The sequence below is a fragment of the Glycine soja genome, chromosome 17 (assembly GCF_004193775.1).
Source record: "Glycine soja cultivar W05 chromosome 17, ASM419377v2, whole genome shotgun sequence".
Classification (NCBI taxonomy): Eukaryota; Viridiplantae; Streptophyta; class Magnoliopsida; order Fabales; family Fabaceae; genus Glycine; species Glycine soja.
Window position 1 is genome coordinate 41846400 of NC_041018.1, and position 17675 is coordinate 41864074.

General features: G+C 29.5%; 2 protein-coding genes across 2 annotated transcripts; both read left to right on the forward strand.

Moving 5' to 3' along the window:
* Positions 1–2278: 2278 nt before the first annotated feature.
* LOC114392806 (uncharacterized protein At1g76070-like) lies at positions 2279–3362 on the forward strand. The gene has a single exon (XM_028354032.1). The coding sequence runs from the start codon at positions 2482–2484 to the stop codon at positions 3187–3189; it is 708 nt and encodes a 235-aa protein (XP_028209833.1). The 5' UTR covers positions 2279–2481; the 3' UTR covers positions 3190–3362.
* Positions 3363–8259: 4897 nt separating this feature from the next.
* On the forward strand, positions 8260–12860 carry LOC114391776 (probable alpha-amylase 2). Its single transcript, XM_028352725.1, has 10 exons — positions 8260–8338; positions 8436–8472; positions 8894–8931; positions 9250–9376; positions 9420–9600; positions 9698–9810; positions 10426–10517; positions 10779–10900; positions 11416–11451; positions 12312–12860. The coding sequence occupies exons 1-8, from the start codon at positions 8321–8323 to the stop codon at positions 10836–10838; spliced, it is 666 nt and encodes a 221-aa protein (XP_028208526.1). The 5' UTR covers positions 8260–8320; the 3' UTR covers positions 10839–10900; positions 11416–11451; positions 12312–12860.
* The last annotated feature ends 4815 nt before the right edge of the window (positions 12861–17675 follow it).

A 17675-nucleotide genomic window follows, 5' to 3' on the forward strand; every position in this document is an offset into this window, starting at 1 on the left:
TTATAAAAGTCTTTTAAAAGAATCTTAAAAGTTATTACATTCTTACAAAATCTTTTAAAATTTATATGATTTTTTTTATGTCAAAATAGTTTTTTAAAATCCTAATTCAATACACTCCTCCTAAATTTGTCTTAAATTTATAATTTTTTTTTCAAAATTATGATTTTCATTAATATTTTTTTCTCTTCTAATTGTTTGTGAATACATTCTCTTTTTTTTAATGAAGGATACTTCTAATCTGAAAACAATTAATGCAAGAAGTACTATAGATTGAGTCTTATAAAAAAATAAACATTAATTTGAATCTGAGTCTTATAAATAAAATCAATGAGAGTAGATTATTTTAGTCAAAGGCCCAAACCACTCATTTTTATATTCTTAAAGTTATTTTCAAGATGCTTAAATATATTTTAATTTTCCCCTCAAAAAATATTTTTTTATTTCTGCAAATATAATTAAATTTAATTTTAGTATTTTAAAAGAATTATTAATTTTAATTTTAATTTTTTTAAATAATTTATGTCATCAATCATCATTTAGTAATGTGACATGAATCTAACCATAACCATGACATATTAACAACAATTTTAAGGTAACATCTAATCTAACATGTTTAGATGAAGATATAATATTGACATAGTGATGAAGGGAGAAAAAAAAAGATGGAATTTGAATTTTATTATTAAAAATATTAATAAATTAACCATTAACATTTGTTGATACATTTTTTTAACATATTTAGATGAATAGTGCTAGAGATTATTTTTTTATATAAATTTTAAGTTTATGAAAATTAAATTTTGGTAGACTAAAATTACACAATTATAATTCTGGGACACTAAAGGTATATATAGTTAAACTTGTTTTTTATTATTAAAAAGATGTGTTTCTCTTGCATTTTGTTAAGGTATGCTTCTCCTGCATTATTACTACATAAAAATATATTTGGCATCTATTATTACTGTTTATATGTTAATTTAATTTGTAGGGTCTTGAATTATTTTACAATTTTTAATTAGTTATCCGAACTATGTTTTTTTTTTTCATTAGGCGACTGATTAATTTTTTAATTAGATCTTTACTAGCTTCAAGGACTCAATCGAAGAAAAATAATAAATTAGAGATATAATTAAAAATTGTAAAATAATTTAGGAACATCCATATTACAATGAGTGTTGTTTTTATTTTTATTGTTCTTTAATTAGAATTAAAATTTCATCTCGACAATTTACCTAAACCTTTAATACAAACATTTATTATACGGACTATTGTGATAAAAATCTAATTTTAATTAGTGAAAAACACAAACAACATCTAAAGGACTGATTATAAATTTTCTCCATTAACTTTACAGTACCTTGTTTTACATACAAAATATAATTTTTTGGTATTACGTGAACTTATTTGAACATCGTACAATTAATGTTTTAACTCTCAGCGTCGATATCGTCTCGTGTTAGGCGACACAAATATGAGAGGTTGATGACCTTTTTTTCTGGTTGTAGTATTTCTTTTATCTTCATGGATACACACAAAAACAATCAATTTATGACAAGTTGACAATAGCAAAATTACATATACGAAATCACAAACCTTCTGGAATTTTTATCTATAAAGTAGTAGTATAAATTGATGATTTGAAAAATAAAAGAAACTATATAATAAATAGTTTTTTTTTTTGTAGTTTTCGTATAATAAATTTTTTTTATATTTTCAACCCCTTTAGGCCTTAACCTATAATTGGATTACAAAAACAGAAAATCCTTTTAAAATGTCATGTTTCACTTTTTCCACGTTTGTGCAGAGATAGCAAATGCAAAATTTGTCTTATTTCACCAAAACCATATGTTTGTCGTTAATAACTCGTTATCTTAAATCTTTGTTGACCCACGTGTCATGTTCAGTGATTGGATAGAAAAGAACTTCACAAGTCAGAGAGAGTGACGAATAAGGGCAAAAACGGCACCATCGAAAACGAGAAAAAATCTTTACGTTTGAAGCCAAAAAATACAGTAAGCTTGGATTAATAGCGAGAGATATTTTTTGGACTCATGTAAGTAATTTAAAGAAGGATATAAGCTTAAAAAAGATCATTATTTGATTTTGAAGAGAAGAAAAAATGATCATTACTAAAATATAATAAAAAAGAGAAAAAATCCTGACATTGAAAGAAATCGAAAATTGTATGCGTCCGTGAGATCAAAGAAGAAAAAATGTAGGCAGCATTAACCGCAGCCTGTTATGCATATGTTAGCGGATAAAAGTGGCATGTTGTTTAACATTTGTGACTGTATGTTTATTATTCATATTCATTACAGCGAATTCATTTGACCAAACCTTTTATTTTACTGTCTTACTCTCCCACCTTTCTTGACAAAATCAAACACATATGACGGTTTTAAGGTTTAACTTGTCTTAAGCACATATAAATACAACACAAGCACTCCTGCTTCAAACAATTTCTTCTTCCTTCCTTGGCAAATGGAGAAGGAGAAAGAGAAAGAGAAAAAGTCTAAGCTGAAGAACAAGATCTTCAAAATACTGCCAAAAGCTGCTGCAATGAGCGTGACATTCCAAAACCCTCCCTTCAGCCCAGGCAGGGATCACAAGTGCAAACACTATGGAGGCAAAGGGTTCTTCTCTGGCCCCATGATTCCCGATGAAGCCAGAAGAAAGGCAAAGAATGGTCATGGCGTTGAAACTCAAGAACCCACTTCCCCCAAAATCTCCTGCATGGGACAGATCAAGCACAAGAAGGGAGGGGCAAAGAACATGTCCATGTCCATGCCTACTCCCAGAGACCCCGAGGTAAAGAAACACGCTTCCAAGTTTCAGAGGATGTTGTTGTTCCACGCGGGGAAACCAAAACAGTCTGATGCGGATGTGGAGAGTGAGAGAGCACCTGCACCGCCATTGGGTCACATGAGGCGATTTGCAAGTGGGCGTGAAACCTTTTCGAATTTCGATTGGAAGGCTCAGATTGCGCCTCATGATCAGGAAAGGGATTATGATGATGTTGATAGATTGGATGATGAGATCATTATCCCTTTCTCTGCTCCTCTTACCCTTGGTGGTGCAACTGCGCTTAATCTTAATGTGCAGCCACGGAAAGAGATTAATCTATGGAAGAGAAGAACCATGGCACCACCTAGGCCTCTTAAGTTGAATCCACTTCTTACAGCCAAATGATTCTTTTACTTATTCTAATTTGTAGATTTCTTCTTTTCTTCCATCCGCAGACAAATACTACTGTTCTTGGTGGCTCGGCTCGGCTCCATGAGTATGTATTTTGTTTCCTTCCCTTGTATAGAAAATATGGTTTAATCATAAATCATGGTTTAGCGATCACGATTGATTTGATTTATTCTGGTCAATTATGAAGAAAAAACTATCGAGTTGTTGGGAAATTTTCAAAACAATAAATAAAAGAAATTGAATTTTCTCTTTCAAATTTTAGCACATTGGGAACTGCTTAATTTAATTAGTTAATGATTCCGCGATGCTGTCGATGGTAATTGGTCCAATGAGTGTGCGCGTAAGCATTTGAAAGCAGCAATCAGGAATAGGATGTGGTTGGTGGCTGCATTTGCTTGAAGATATCCACCGACACTTTCAAACAAGTTAGCGTGCATACAGTTACAAATACAATTCACTATTTTAATAGTAGTAGACTAGTAGTGGTGTTTACTTAAGTAATTTATATTTTGAGATTTTAAGTGGGTTTAAACTAGTACTATATCATCCTAATTGAAAAAGAGGCACTTCCTATCTTTATCTTTATTTTTAAAATAAAAAAGTAGTTAAAGAAAATAGTGGTAGAAGTTTTTTCTAAGAAAAGTTGTAGCTTTTTATACCATAATAATATTATTAGTACGAGATATTTATCAGAATTTTACTTCATCGAAAAATCTTACAAATTATTACCAAGTTTACCAAAATCACATGTCACCACTTTCAATGGTCATGTTACACAAGTAGATAAGATCCACCTTCTTTCAAAAGCCTAACACCACAATCTGAACAAATAAAATATAAAACAACACGACAAAATCTCAGCCCCATCATTACATTTGACATTTGCATATATCCGACTTGGTAATATCTTTACGCTTTCTAAATTACTATTTTTGAAAGGAAAAAATAGTAATTTAGAAAGCATAAACTTATAATAAAAATTAGCATTATTTTTAACTCTTGGAAGCCATTGAACAAATTTCGCACTTAGAAAAAAGCATCAATAAAAAATAAGGATTAATTACTGTTTTTCTTCGTGAATTTGAGGTATATAATTTTACTAGTGTCTGGAATTTAATAATATTTTTTTAGTTGTTAAATTTTAAAAATTATATTTTTTAATTCCTGAGATAATAAATTAATATTTTGTAATGATTTTTAGCTGTTTTAAATTAATTTTTATTTTTTTAGTTACTTGAATTCATATTTAAAAACTGTTACAAAGTATTAAAAAAATCTATCACAAAATATTTAAAAACCATCATAAAGTATTAATTTATTATGTGATGATTAAAAAAAATATTTTTAAATTTCAAGAACTAAAAAAAGTATACCCTAAATTGAGAGGCTAAAACATTATTTAAGCCAAAAATAAAATAAATAATGAAACATCATCAGCCACGATCGTTCATGATGTAGCCCAACATTTAAAAGGATCAGGCTTAGCCCACAAGCAGTTAATTCTTTAACGCACCCCATTTTTACCACCAATGGGGTGCACCAAGCCAAAAATGTGGTGCGCTAAAGAATTGCCCCACATGCATTCAATTCGACTGACAACAAATCCACTGAAACTGAAGACCAAAATAAAATGGTTTTTGTTATTTCCACTCCCCTTTATTACTAATACATTTCCCTTTTATTTTATTTTCCCCCCTAAATTACCCCGAAAATGCACTCTCTTTTGCACTCACCCTCACCATTTGGGAATTGTCTTGAGGCCAGTCGCATTCCATAAATTTGTCAAAAAATCATAATCCTTTCTTCTTTGCACAAGCACAAGAATCTCTCAATTCAACAACACTCCAATATTTATTTTTGTAAACAGGTGTTGTTACAATTTCGAAGTGTTCTAATTTTAGTGTTCACTCCAATCAAGAAAACCATTGAATCCACACATCCAGGTGTGTTTGCTTTCGAAAATATAGTCAAACATGTTTTTCCAAATTGGCTCTGTTAGTATTGGTCTAAGCACTAGCAAGTAGCAACCTTAATTTTGTGTGCACATTCACCATACAGAACATCACAATTGTTCTTTCTCACAAAGATAAGAAATATGTTTACACTAAGCCAGTCCCTTTCTTCATATCATTGCAAAAGGCACAATCACATAGGGAAGAAAAAAAAAACTAATTCCACAATTTCATAGCATAATTCAAATTTAAAGCACAATGAAAAAGGGGTCACAGCACAAATACCAATTGTTACTGCATCAAGGACCACTGCATAGTAGGAAACTATGAGCAAGGAAAATTTTTGTTTTACAATAATTGCAGTCGTGTAGATACTAAATTACATACAGGATCAAAGTTAACACTTGAAGCCTTAAAGTTAGAACTTCCTCCCCCACCTTTATTTTCCAAAAAATCTGGCTTGTTGACAGTAGACCAACAAAAGTAGAAAACATTGTTTCACGGAGAGAGATCCATGTAGAGAGAAATGAAACGGAGTGTATTTTTAGGTATTTTAGAAAGAAAATTAAAAAGGGAAGTTTATTAGTAATACCGAGGAATGAAAATAACACGAGCCAATAAAATTTCAGTGAAACTCACTCCCACAGGAAGAACTTAGAAACACTCTTGCGAAAACCTTAATTAGGCCAACCAAGACCAAAATTATAATTGTAAATTTGTAATTAATGAGTGGATTTATTTTTTCAATAAATTTATTTTTCAATTTCTTAATTATTACAATTACGTTTATGTACTGTTTTCTTCTACTTAAAAATTTCTATTTTTTATTATCTGTTAAAAAATTATAAAATAAATTGATTGGATTTTTTTTTTTTATAAAAAAAGGCAAAATTTATTGATGATGGCCAAACCAGGTAATTAAATTGATTGAATTATTTCAAATTTTAGTATCTTTTAAACCCTTCACATCATATTAATTCCTTCATATTTTATCAATTTCTACCAATTTTATTTATTTCTATAGTTCTAAAGATATTTCATATCTCTAATATACTATAATCTCTATTTTTTTAAAAGATGGAAGGTTTTAAGAGGAAGAGAATTGACAAGAAAACCAAATTTATTAAATTTTAAAGATAAAAGAATTTGATTTGCTCAAAGAAAAACTTAAAAAGACCAAAATTTCACATAATTCAAGTTAAGATATTAAATGACCAAAATCATGCTTCTTCTTTTTTTATTAAGATTTAACACTTGTGAAACAAAATACTTTCCATACATAACATAAGAAGATTTGTCATAAGAAGATTTGTTTGTGTTTACACTCGCCAAATTCACATATCTCATTATTTGGGAATTTACTTTACACTTCTATCTTTTAATACAACATCACACTCTTGTCTAGAACAAGGATATTTAGATTATTTAGATTTAGATATCGGAACTCAGCTCATAGCAACCACCCACACCCTGCATCTCATCCCATCCCCAACATTCTGATTGCTTCCAACAATTGGAAACAGAGTATGCTAAAAATTATTGAATTAGGCGTTTTTTTTTTTACTGAAATGAATTTTACCACTTGCAAGTTACAACAAAGCATTTTCCATAGATAAACTGATTTCTTATTTTCTACACTCGCCAAATTTACATTACATATTATTTAGGATTTCGCATTACACTTACCAAGTTCATATATAGTATGTTGTTCCTTTCTCACAAAGTTCCCTTCCCTACTGGTAGTAAAGTAAGATGTTTGTTGAAATGAACTTCTTTTTTACAAATAAGGAAGCATGAACATGTATGTTTAGTAAGAAGAAATTAGAAATTAATAAGTGATACGCACTCCTTGGTACCTGAGAATTTCCCCAATGAGCTCCCCTTTGCCCTCAATGTTGCCATCTCTGATGAAGAGAAAGGTAGGAACCTGGATGACTTCCATGTCCCTCAAGAACTGCATGAGTCCCACATTGAGCACGATGAGCTTATGATCCAGCTTGTGGTCCTCTATGGTTGTCCCCGACCAAACATGTCAGGACCAATCCCTTCCTCTTGTCTTGTCGGACATGAAAGGGTATATCCTGATTTAACAAAACTATCCACCACTTGATTGACCTCTCTAACCGGGTGCAAATGGGAACACCCATTAAGCAGTAAATTAATAGCTGAGCTGGAATCAGACTCAACTAAGACATTTGGCATACCTTTCTCACCCAGAATTTTCACACCAAGCTTAATGGAGCAAGGATCAAGGTTAGTCGAGAAGCCTGAAATGAAATTTCCACAATGGTCTCGCATCACCCCACCCAGAGGACCAAAGCCGCATCACTGTTCAGTTTAATAGATGGAGCAGGCGAGGGAATTGTCAGAACTATTTGGAGAGCAGCCTGAATATCATAAACCTCCTTTTTAATTCCACATAATTTGGAACCGTGTCAAAATTTTACATTTTTTTTTTCTGTTGAGTCCGACTTCAACTTGGATTCTTTTCCCCGTCAGGTATCCTTCTAATTTATTTACAATTTAAAAAAGTGCATGTTGTGTATGTACGAGATAAATCTCAACTTTTTATAGTTATTTTTAACACACTCCTGATCACGTCATGATTACTTGAAAAGAATGTATATATATTTTTGTCTAGAACTAGAATAATTTGTCTGGGCCGAAAGAAAGACACGCTGGGCTCGTCGTAGAGCTGCTGCACCAATGCAATGCAGGGAATAATTGAGAAATCATTTTCAGGAATCTGAATTGAACGCTACTGCTAGCTTACTCTCCAAGCTTTGTACTTTGTAGCGGAGAAGAGAGGACTCTGGAAATAATTGCTAAAAACGTTGAATTCCCAATGCCTCTTTATTCCTCCAATTGGATGAATATTGAATATGAATTTTGGCTCAGAGGCCGATTCTCGTTTATCCTCATATTCCATATTCCTGATTAATGTCATGCTTGATTCTAATTCCACTGATTTTTTCTCTACTAATATCAATGCATCCAACGCTCTTCCCTTCTCAGATCAACCTGGTGGTGCGTTTCTCTCTTCTCTTATTCACCCCTTTTCTTTTGATTATTATTTGAAATTCAATAATCATTTTTTTTTCTCCTTGATGCAGGTAACTGCGTTGGTAGTGAATTCCTTAATCGAGTCCAGTATTCATAATCTTTGAGTTAATATGGGCTATTGGAGCAGTGTATGCAATAAATCCTCTTCATTCTCTTTTTCTCTATCTATTTTTTCTTTTATAATATAATATTTCTGTGCTTATTTTGTTCTTGGTTGACAAGCAGGAGGAACGTGATCAAACCACTCAACAAAGTGATCTCGGTATGCTTTTGTTCTGACTCCTAACAAACCTGATTAACATAACTGAGAATTTAAGTGGTTAAACCACATCATTTTCTCTGTTCAGTCCTCAGTCTATGTGTGAGAAAATGTGCTTTATTAGATGTAATTTTTGTCTAAATCATGACATCAGCTAACTGCTCCGGATTCCGGTTATTAAGTTTTTATATTTCAATGCTTGAATATTGGATACCTTGTTCTAATTAGAGGACTTGTTTTCCGTAAGTTGTACTTTTTTCAAAACCATTCATATAATATCTTTGCTCTACTTCTGCGTAAAATTAAAACATATTTAATGTCATGAACTAGCATCAAGTTTAATTGCTGTACTTTACTTGAGATGATATTTCAGTAGTGGGTCTTTTACGTTCTAAGTATTCCTTCTCTCCCCGCATGTGACCAGGTGCAGTTTTGCGTGATGGAAAAGAAATACTTCTTCAGGTAAATTTCCATGACTCTGGTGTAGGCTTATCTGCTTAGTTCCCTGTCCATAATAGAAGAATTTTCAAGTCAAAGCTGTGTTATAGTGATCAGGTTAATGTTGTTGCTATTTGAAAAACCAAATCGTCCTGAATTTCATTTTTTTTTGTTCTTTCTATTTTCTTTATTGAAGTATTTGTAGTTTGCGCTCCAATAATACTGTTTAATTGCAATGATTTGATGATCTTGGAAAACTAGTAGGATTAGTTACTTGCATGCATGCATATCATGTTGTGACATACAATCTTTTAGTATCTAAGAATGTGAAAAACTATGCAGGCATTCAACTGGGAGTCTAACAAATACAACTGGTGGAATAATTTAGAAGGCAAAGTTCCTGACATAGCTAAAGCTGGATTTACTTCAGTCTGGTTGCCGCCACCAACTCACTCCTTCTCACCTGAAGGTTATATATTCTTGTTGATTCTAATTTGCATTCTACGTAAAAGTTCTCTCATTTGTATACATGTGTTGTTTATTTCAGGGTAATCGAAGCACAGGAGATATTTTCCATGGATTTCCCAATATCGACCATACTAAAGATTTTGTGAGAAAGGATATCATAGGATGGCTCCGTTGGTTGCGCCATGAGGTGGGCTTCCATGATTTTCGATTTGGTTTTGTAAAGGGGTAAGATGTTTGGAATATTGGTTATTTTTACTGTGTTTTTTCTTTCATTATGTTCTCATTAATTATGTTTATATACTTTCAATTCTGATACTCACAGGTTTTCACCAAAATATGTTAAAGAATATATTGAAGGAGCAAAACCATTATTTTGTGTTGGGGAGTACTGGCATTCTTGCAACTACAAGGGTTCTACCTTGGACTATAACCAAGGTACAGTAATTGAACATTAAATGTTACTCAGTTCTGAATTTTCTGAAATCTGAATATGTTGGTGATCCAAATATAAAATTTTTATGAGGAGACAAAAAAGCTCTACAATATCTTCTTTTCCCTTTAAAAAGTGTTGATTTTTTTATTTATTGATATGACAAATAATTGATGCATATAGACAGAAATAGGAATGCCAAACTGACACCATTTTCTGCTGAGTGAGAAATTCAAGGCATTACTAACTAATAACTTAGATATCCACTGTTTTTTATGTTGGAAGGCATACCTAATTGAACTGGAAGTTCAAGTTTAAATTCGTTTATTTAAAAACTAAAATATAAATAGTAGAAAACAGTTCATATGTAGTTGCAACTTGCTAAGTTTCTCTTTTTGGTACAAGTGACTATTGACCTGTTTGGAAATTAAATAATAATGTAAAGTAGATGTTGGCATTTAATTTATTGGTCATCTTTTTAAAAAAAATATATTCTGGTCATGGTTTGGTGGATTAGCTTTGTGCGAAGTGTGTGACTTTCAATATTTGCATTTTGTACTTTGTACTCTAATCATTGTTTAGTCATTAGCTTACTTATTTTCATTTTACATGCTTTGCAGATAGCCATAGACAGCGACGACTAATCAATTGGATTGATGGCACTGGACAACTTTCAACTGCATTTGACTTTACAACAAAAGGAATTCTCCAGGTACCCAACATTTTGTCTTTAGTATGTCAGTGAATGTTTGAAAAATGCTCATGGTAGTTAGATTTCTTCCTAGGCACATAGGATTTCATTAATCCTCCTTCTCTTCTTTTACCATTCAATAAGTTGATTTCTACCTATTATCAAGTTTACAAACTCTGATACTCTCAGGTGCATTGAATATTCGATTCATTTAATTACATTTCTCAGCATAAACAACCAATCCCTTTTTTCATGTCTGTTGATTTCTTCTTAATTTGTAAGAAGCTGTTAAAGGAGACTTCTGGCGTCTGTGTGATCCTCAAGGGAAGCCCCCAGGTGTGATCGGATGGTGGCCCTCAAGATCTGTCACATTTGTAGATGATCATGATACAGGTTCAACTCAGGTAGCAAATTATCTCTTTGTTACAATGATACACTAAGATATACATCTTGGAAAATAGTGGGAGGTTGCTATTATTGTTTATAGTGCACGAATTTCATGTTGAGGAGTAAATTTTTAGTTCTCATGTAGCACTATAAAAACCCAAAAATTTCTTGTTGAATCAGCCCAAATTTATGTGTAATCTCATCTCTGCTGGCAACCTGAATAGACATGATCGAGTAGCTTACGGGGATAGTAGATAAGTGTAAAGTTAAGTTTACTCTCGAAAACAAATTTTTGCATGTCTGTTGAAATATTATGCAGGAGTAACTGAAGTTTAAAGGTTATTTTTAATTAGGAAAACTGCCTCAAAGTTGTATGCAACTGAGATGCCTCTAATAACTAAATTCTAGTGCCTTTAATGTTGGTGCCAATGCAACATGCAAAAATTCCACTGCCTTTGCATAATACTTTTCTTTATAATACTTTTCTTATCTACTGGATCTTGAACTTATGCTCTTGTTTCACATTGTGCAGGCTCATTGGCCCTTCCCAAAAGACCATATCATGGAGGTACTTTTTTTCTTTTTTGGCATTAGTGACCATTTAAAATAATGTTTTCCTGTTTATAAGGTATTATTAGTTACATCTGGTACCATGCACGTTCATAAATATGTTTGATTATTTGATGGGCATACTTTTAAATTTAATAATCTTACCATCCTATTTAATTCTATGTGTAATCTATCCATTATATAAATACTTTGGTAATCTATTAATTTGAAGCCTTTGTTTGTTATGCTACACTTAAGCAGTGATATAGAGGCAATTTATAATTACACATATACATAATATTAAGAAAATTTTGAAACTACCCAATATCCACCAAGTGGATCTTGACTATTTTTCCTTATATATATATATATATATATATATATATATATATATATATATATATATATTCCATCAGATAAAAAGACAAGATGAAAATTTGGTTAAATTTAAATCATGTTCTTCTTTGGCATTAATAAAAAATATCTAATGCATGCAGCTCTGCTGATTCAAAATCTACTTACCTTACTAAGGCAGATTTTTAATTCGTTGGTAAAGAATGTTTGTGCAGATAAATAATCGTGTAGTAGCAAGAAAGCATGTCCCAATTCTGTTCTTTTTATTTCATATTAAAAATTTGGTCTAATACTTCATTAATAAAATAAAAACTGAATTATAATTTTGATCTCCTCTTTTTTTAAATTTATGATTTTGATCGGCCTAAAATTTTATTATCATTTGGTCCTCTTAGTTTTTAAACTTCATAATTTTGGTTCATTCATTAATTTTTATGCGTTGATCGTTATATTATTGTTGTTAACTGTCTATTTAGAATACTTTTAATTCTAATAAATTAAGTCAAAACTAATTTTAAAAAAAAGTTAAAAAGTTCCAGTATCATTTGTGACGCCGACGAGGAGAGCATGACATCAAGGGAGGATCTGGCTCAAGCTAGGTGAGGGGTTAATGCATGGAGAAGATGAAGGTTTTGGAAGCTTGATCAGCGGAAACAATAGAAGGGACCCTAGGTAATTTCAATAGAATATATTTATGAAGGGACCCTAGGTAACATACACATATATATTTCTTTTAAGGGATCCTAGGTATTCGATCGAGGAGAGCGTGACATCAAGGCATTCAAAGTATATCACCTGTGAGAATTCTGGAGGCCAAGCACGACCTTTACTCTGCAGTAATCTGAGAGAAGGTGTGCATGAAGATTGGAAATGGTTCATGGTGCCCAACTGCGAGGGAATGGACACTATCAACTTCTGGTCACAATTACGCTGTGTGGCACAAGTAGTGTTCTGTTGGCATGACCCTTCTTCTCCACTGGAGTACTCGCAGATAAGAGAAGGGAATTATGAGCTTCTTATATGCTTCTCGATTGAGTCTTAATCATGATAAAATTGAAACTATTTCCTTATTAATCTAGCAGGCTTAATTTGGAAGCTCCTTCCTTCAACTTACGTGCTACCCACTTAAATAAACAATATATGTAACTATAGCCAATAACAGTAGCTGCTTTGTTTATGTATTACATAACAATTATAAGCAGCTTTGTCTATGTCACATGTAAAATAAATTAATACAATAAATTTCTATTAGTACTTATAAGTAGTGTGGCGTTCATCATGATTTTTATAATTATTATTTGATGTATACAGTTTTCGTATAGAATGATTATGAAAATAATATACATGAAAAGAAAGTAATTTCAATAGAATATATTTAGAATAAATTATTAAAATATTAAATATATATACATTGTTTGAAATTTATTTAAAAATAAAAATATTTGGTATATATATATATATATATACACACACATGTGTGCGTGTGAGAACACTGTCTATAATTTTATTAATAAATATTATTTTTTATTATTCAATCACACAATTATTATATAATATGTTTGTTAGTTTTATAATAATTATTTTGTAAAAATAGCTTTTATAATAATTATATTTTTTACGGATTTATAATAATTATATTAAAAATTATTAAGACAAATTATAATTGACTGATAGTATAAAAAAAAATATTAATGATGCTTGTGGATTAAACTCAATTTTTATTACAAAATTATTATGCCAATCGTAAGTTAATTGAAGGTAGGAAAGGATCTAATGTAATTTAGAATTAAGTTGAAGTTTGTTGCCGTTTAGACAAAAGGTAGTTTGGTTTAAGTTACTTCATTAAAAAATTAATAGGCTAAGATCAATGAGAGTGCATGTTTTTATGTTTTAAGAGAGGACGGGGCTAAAAAATTAATAATAAACTGCATGTACAGATCTCAACCATATACTGAGTGCACTTGAGAGGCAAATATCGTGTACGCACGCATGGCGGGGATTTGGTATCATTTGAACAGAAACTTTAAATACTAGGGGAAACTCAAATTGCAATTACTGATAGAGATTCTTTTGTGAATGTAGATCTTAAGCATTGGAATTATAGATTGATAATAATAATAATAATTAAGTAGCACTTGCTTGCACAAATGTTTGAGGTTTTCGTTGGCATCAGCTGTGATCGGATTCTTTTTTATAATCTGGCCTTAGATGCCATACTAGATACGGAGAGAGAGAGAGCAACAGACAGTCACATGGAGTTGTGGCTGGAAGGGTCTCACCCACATCAACATCAACATCAAATACAAATATCGTCATAGATTTCATCATTTAGTTTTTGAAACACAGGTCTTAGCAGTTCAAAACAAGGTACATTATTTGCAACACAGATGACCCTACTTTGACTACGGCGTGTGTTTGGTTAAAAAGAAATAAGATAAAAAAGAAACATTTCCAAAATTTTGTGATGGTCTCACACCCATTACATGTGTAATGTTTTTATTAATATTTTTCTGTCTAACAATATTTAAAAGAAAAAAAAAGTTACAACAATAATATAAGAGTTATTATTGATTTGTAATCAGATCTAACATAAAATTATTTTATATTATTAATACATAAATATTAAATCCTTTAAAAATATCATCAAATATGAATAAATGTTATTAATATGCTTTCTGATATTTTTTTTGATATTTTATGAAATGTTCTGTATGATTCTTCTAACTAAAATCTTTATCGACATAAATTATACACAATATTTAATAAAATGTCACAAAAATATATTATTAATATTTATTTATATTCAAAAAACACTTTTTAACATTGCCTAAAAATTTTAGCAACATTTCTAAATGTTAAGAAAAAAACACTACTAAAGATTACATATGTAATGGTAATTTTTGTCTTTTTTATTTAAATATTTTTCACACTTTTTTTTTTCACACAACCAAATTCACCCATAAGGTAAATATCCTTGGATGAATTTGACATAAAAAAATTTAAAAATTAGTGAGTACTCTAATCCAAACTCGGATAACATAAAGTTACTTATTAATATGTCTAAATATTTTTCTCACATTTTTTTATTTTTTTTAAATTTTATAATTTTAGTCTCTATATTTAATATAAAAAAAAAGTGCATTTTTTAGTTTTGTGTTAGAGACTAAAACAATGTGATTTTTTTTATTTTTAAAGCTAAAAGTATATAAAATTTAAACAAAGAACATTTTTAAAAATATCATATTTCAAGAATTAAAATTATATTAAGTATTTGTTTAATAAATTTTATTTTTTAAAATAGTATATTCATAATATAATATAAAAATATTTAGTATTTTATAATTTAATTCTAATTATCATTACTATTTTTAATAAAACATAAGTTTTCACATTAAACATCTTTTTAGTTATTGTAATTTAGTGTTTTTGTATTTTCGTTCTTGCAAAAAAAAAATAGTCCTTATAAATTAAGTTTTTATTTTTCATTCTTAAATTAATTTAGATAGTATTTGAACAATAAAAAAGTGTCATCTAAAAGGATTTAAAAATAAAAAATAAATCAAACATAATTTGCAAGAAATAAACAAAAAAAAACTATTGGAAAAAGTAAAATAATACCAAATTGTAAGAACTAAAAAAGTAGTTAAACTAAGTTTTTATTTATAAAATTAATTATTGTATTTTCAAGTTAATTATTTAATAGGACAAAACTTTGTTTACAAATTGACAATTTTAAAAAACTTATTTTGTATAAAACTATCTTTTAAGAATCAAAATAACACAACTGATTACTTTTAGTAATCATATATTAATTTTATCAATAAATTCATACACACACTCACACAATGAGAATTTTGAATGACTTAAAGTTTGATTTTTGTCCCCAAAAATAGTGTTATTCTGATTTTGGTATTTTAAGAAAATTTCTTTTGATTTTAATCTTAAGAAAATTTAATATTTTTTATTTTAGTCTTTATTATCAAATAATAATGTTATTTGATAATATAATAATAAATTTTAAATATAATGACTTGTTACATCGTTGAGGAGTTTAATAGGACAGTTAAGTGTATTTTTTTAGTAAATTATATTTTTAGATCCTTATTTATTTTAAAATACTTGATGATGTGAAACCCGTTGATAACATAAATTATTATATGTGATTATCAGACAAATTTACTAAATGATGTGGTAAGTTAGGGAACTCCAAAAGTTAATATTATGTCATTGGTTAACATTATTATTTAATAACAAGAATTAAAATAAAAAATATTAAATTTTATGGGATACTAAAATCAAAATGATCCTAATTTTTAGGGAAAAAATATATTATATAATTTTTTATTGTGATGAATAAAAATAATGATTCAAATTATGTGTATAATTACAAATTGTATTTAATTTTTAAAATCTTACATCTATTTTATGGAGAGAGGAAAATAAAATTATGCGAGATTTATAATTAAATATGCAATTAAGTCTTTACTTTTAATTTAATAATTGTAATTAGCTAATTTGCTATTCGTTCTGATATAAAATTTAATACATAAAAAACTTATTTATAGAGAAAATTGTCCCCTTTGTATACAGAGAGAAGCAATATTAAGCAAAAAAAAAAAAAAATTGTTATCGGAAGAAATAAAAATTATAAATTTGATTTTTTTTTCGAGATCAAAGTATAGTCTAGACATGTTGACTAATCTAAAAAAGTAAAGTATCACTTGTGCGATATTTAAATAATTTTATCCAACATTTATATTTTAATATCTGCTTAAACAAATTTCAACTTTCCAAGAACTTTTAGTTAATAGCTAATTTTGAAGTTAGTATCCATTATATGCAAAATGCTCCAAATTAGTCGAATGTGATAATCACTACTGGCTTCGTCTGATTCAGCAGCGCGCACTAACGACATATCATGGACGCAGCACTTGGGTACCAATCGGTGCATAATGATGAAGATGGTGAATTCCCTAGCTAGTTCCAATCCAAGTGTAGGTAACGTTGCTCTTCTAGGTTGCCCACTTAATATTCAACAGTTGGTCAATCAAATCTGCATAAATACCCTTACGATCCGTTTAAGTCAGTGTTCCCATTATGTTTTGTTTTTCGTGTTTTAAAAGTAAAGGCTAAAGACTTGTTTTTTTACACAGTAAAAGCTAAAGACTTATGGTTTCAAATATAAGTATTAAGTAATAAAAATTTCTTATTATTTTTTCTTAAATAAATTTCAATTATTTGTCTCATTTTATGAAAATATTTTTAAATTATTCTTTATTTAATAACATCAAAGAATTTTCTTTTATATTTGATATATCAAATTCTAATGAATAATAATTTAATATATATATATATATATAATTAAAAATGATTTAATAGAGTTAATTAACTTTTTAATAAGTATGAAATTTTTTTTTTCTTATAATCAAGATGAACATCCTTCTTTGCCCTTTTGCCTTTCTGTCCACTTTACACATACCTTGGACATTGCACTGCCTTTTCAAAACCTTTTTAATAAACTCTGCACATACGACGGGGAACAAACCGCATGAACTTTTCGCGAATTGAAAGTTTAAAACTGAAAAGAGCATAAAAATAGTTTATTTTACTCAACCAAATTTATAAGTTACAGAAATCATAGTTTAATATAATTTTTATTATGGATTAATATTTTTTCTTCCTTAACCAATATTTTAAAAATACTTTATCGAAATGTGACTCTATCTCCTTGGGTCAAAATTTGAAATGAAACACATCTGGGCATGCAAGCTTTTCGTTTCTTGTTTACATTTGAGATAACAGAAAGCTTGAAAAACACATAATAATCAATTAATTTGCCTATTATTCGCCTTAAGGTGTTCAGTAGCTGATAGAAAGTAGCAACCTATC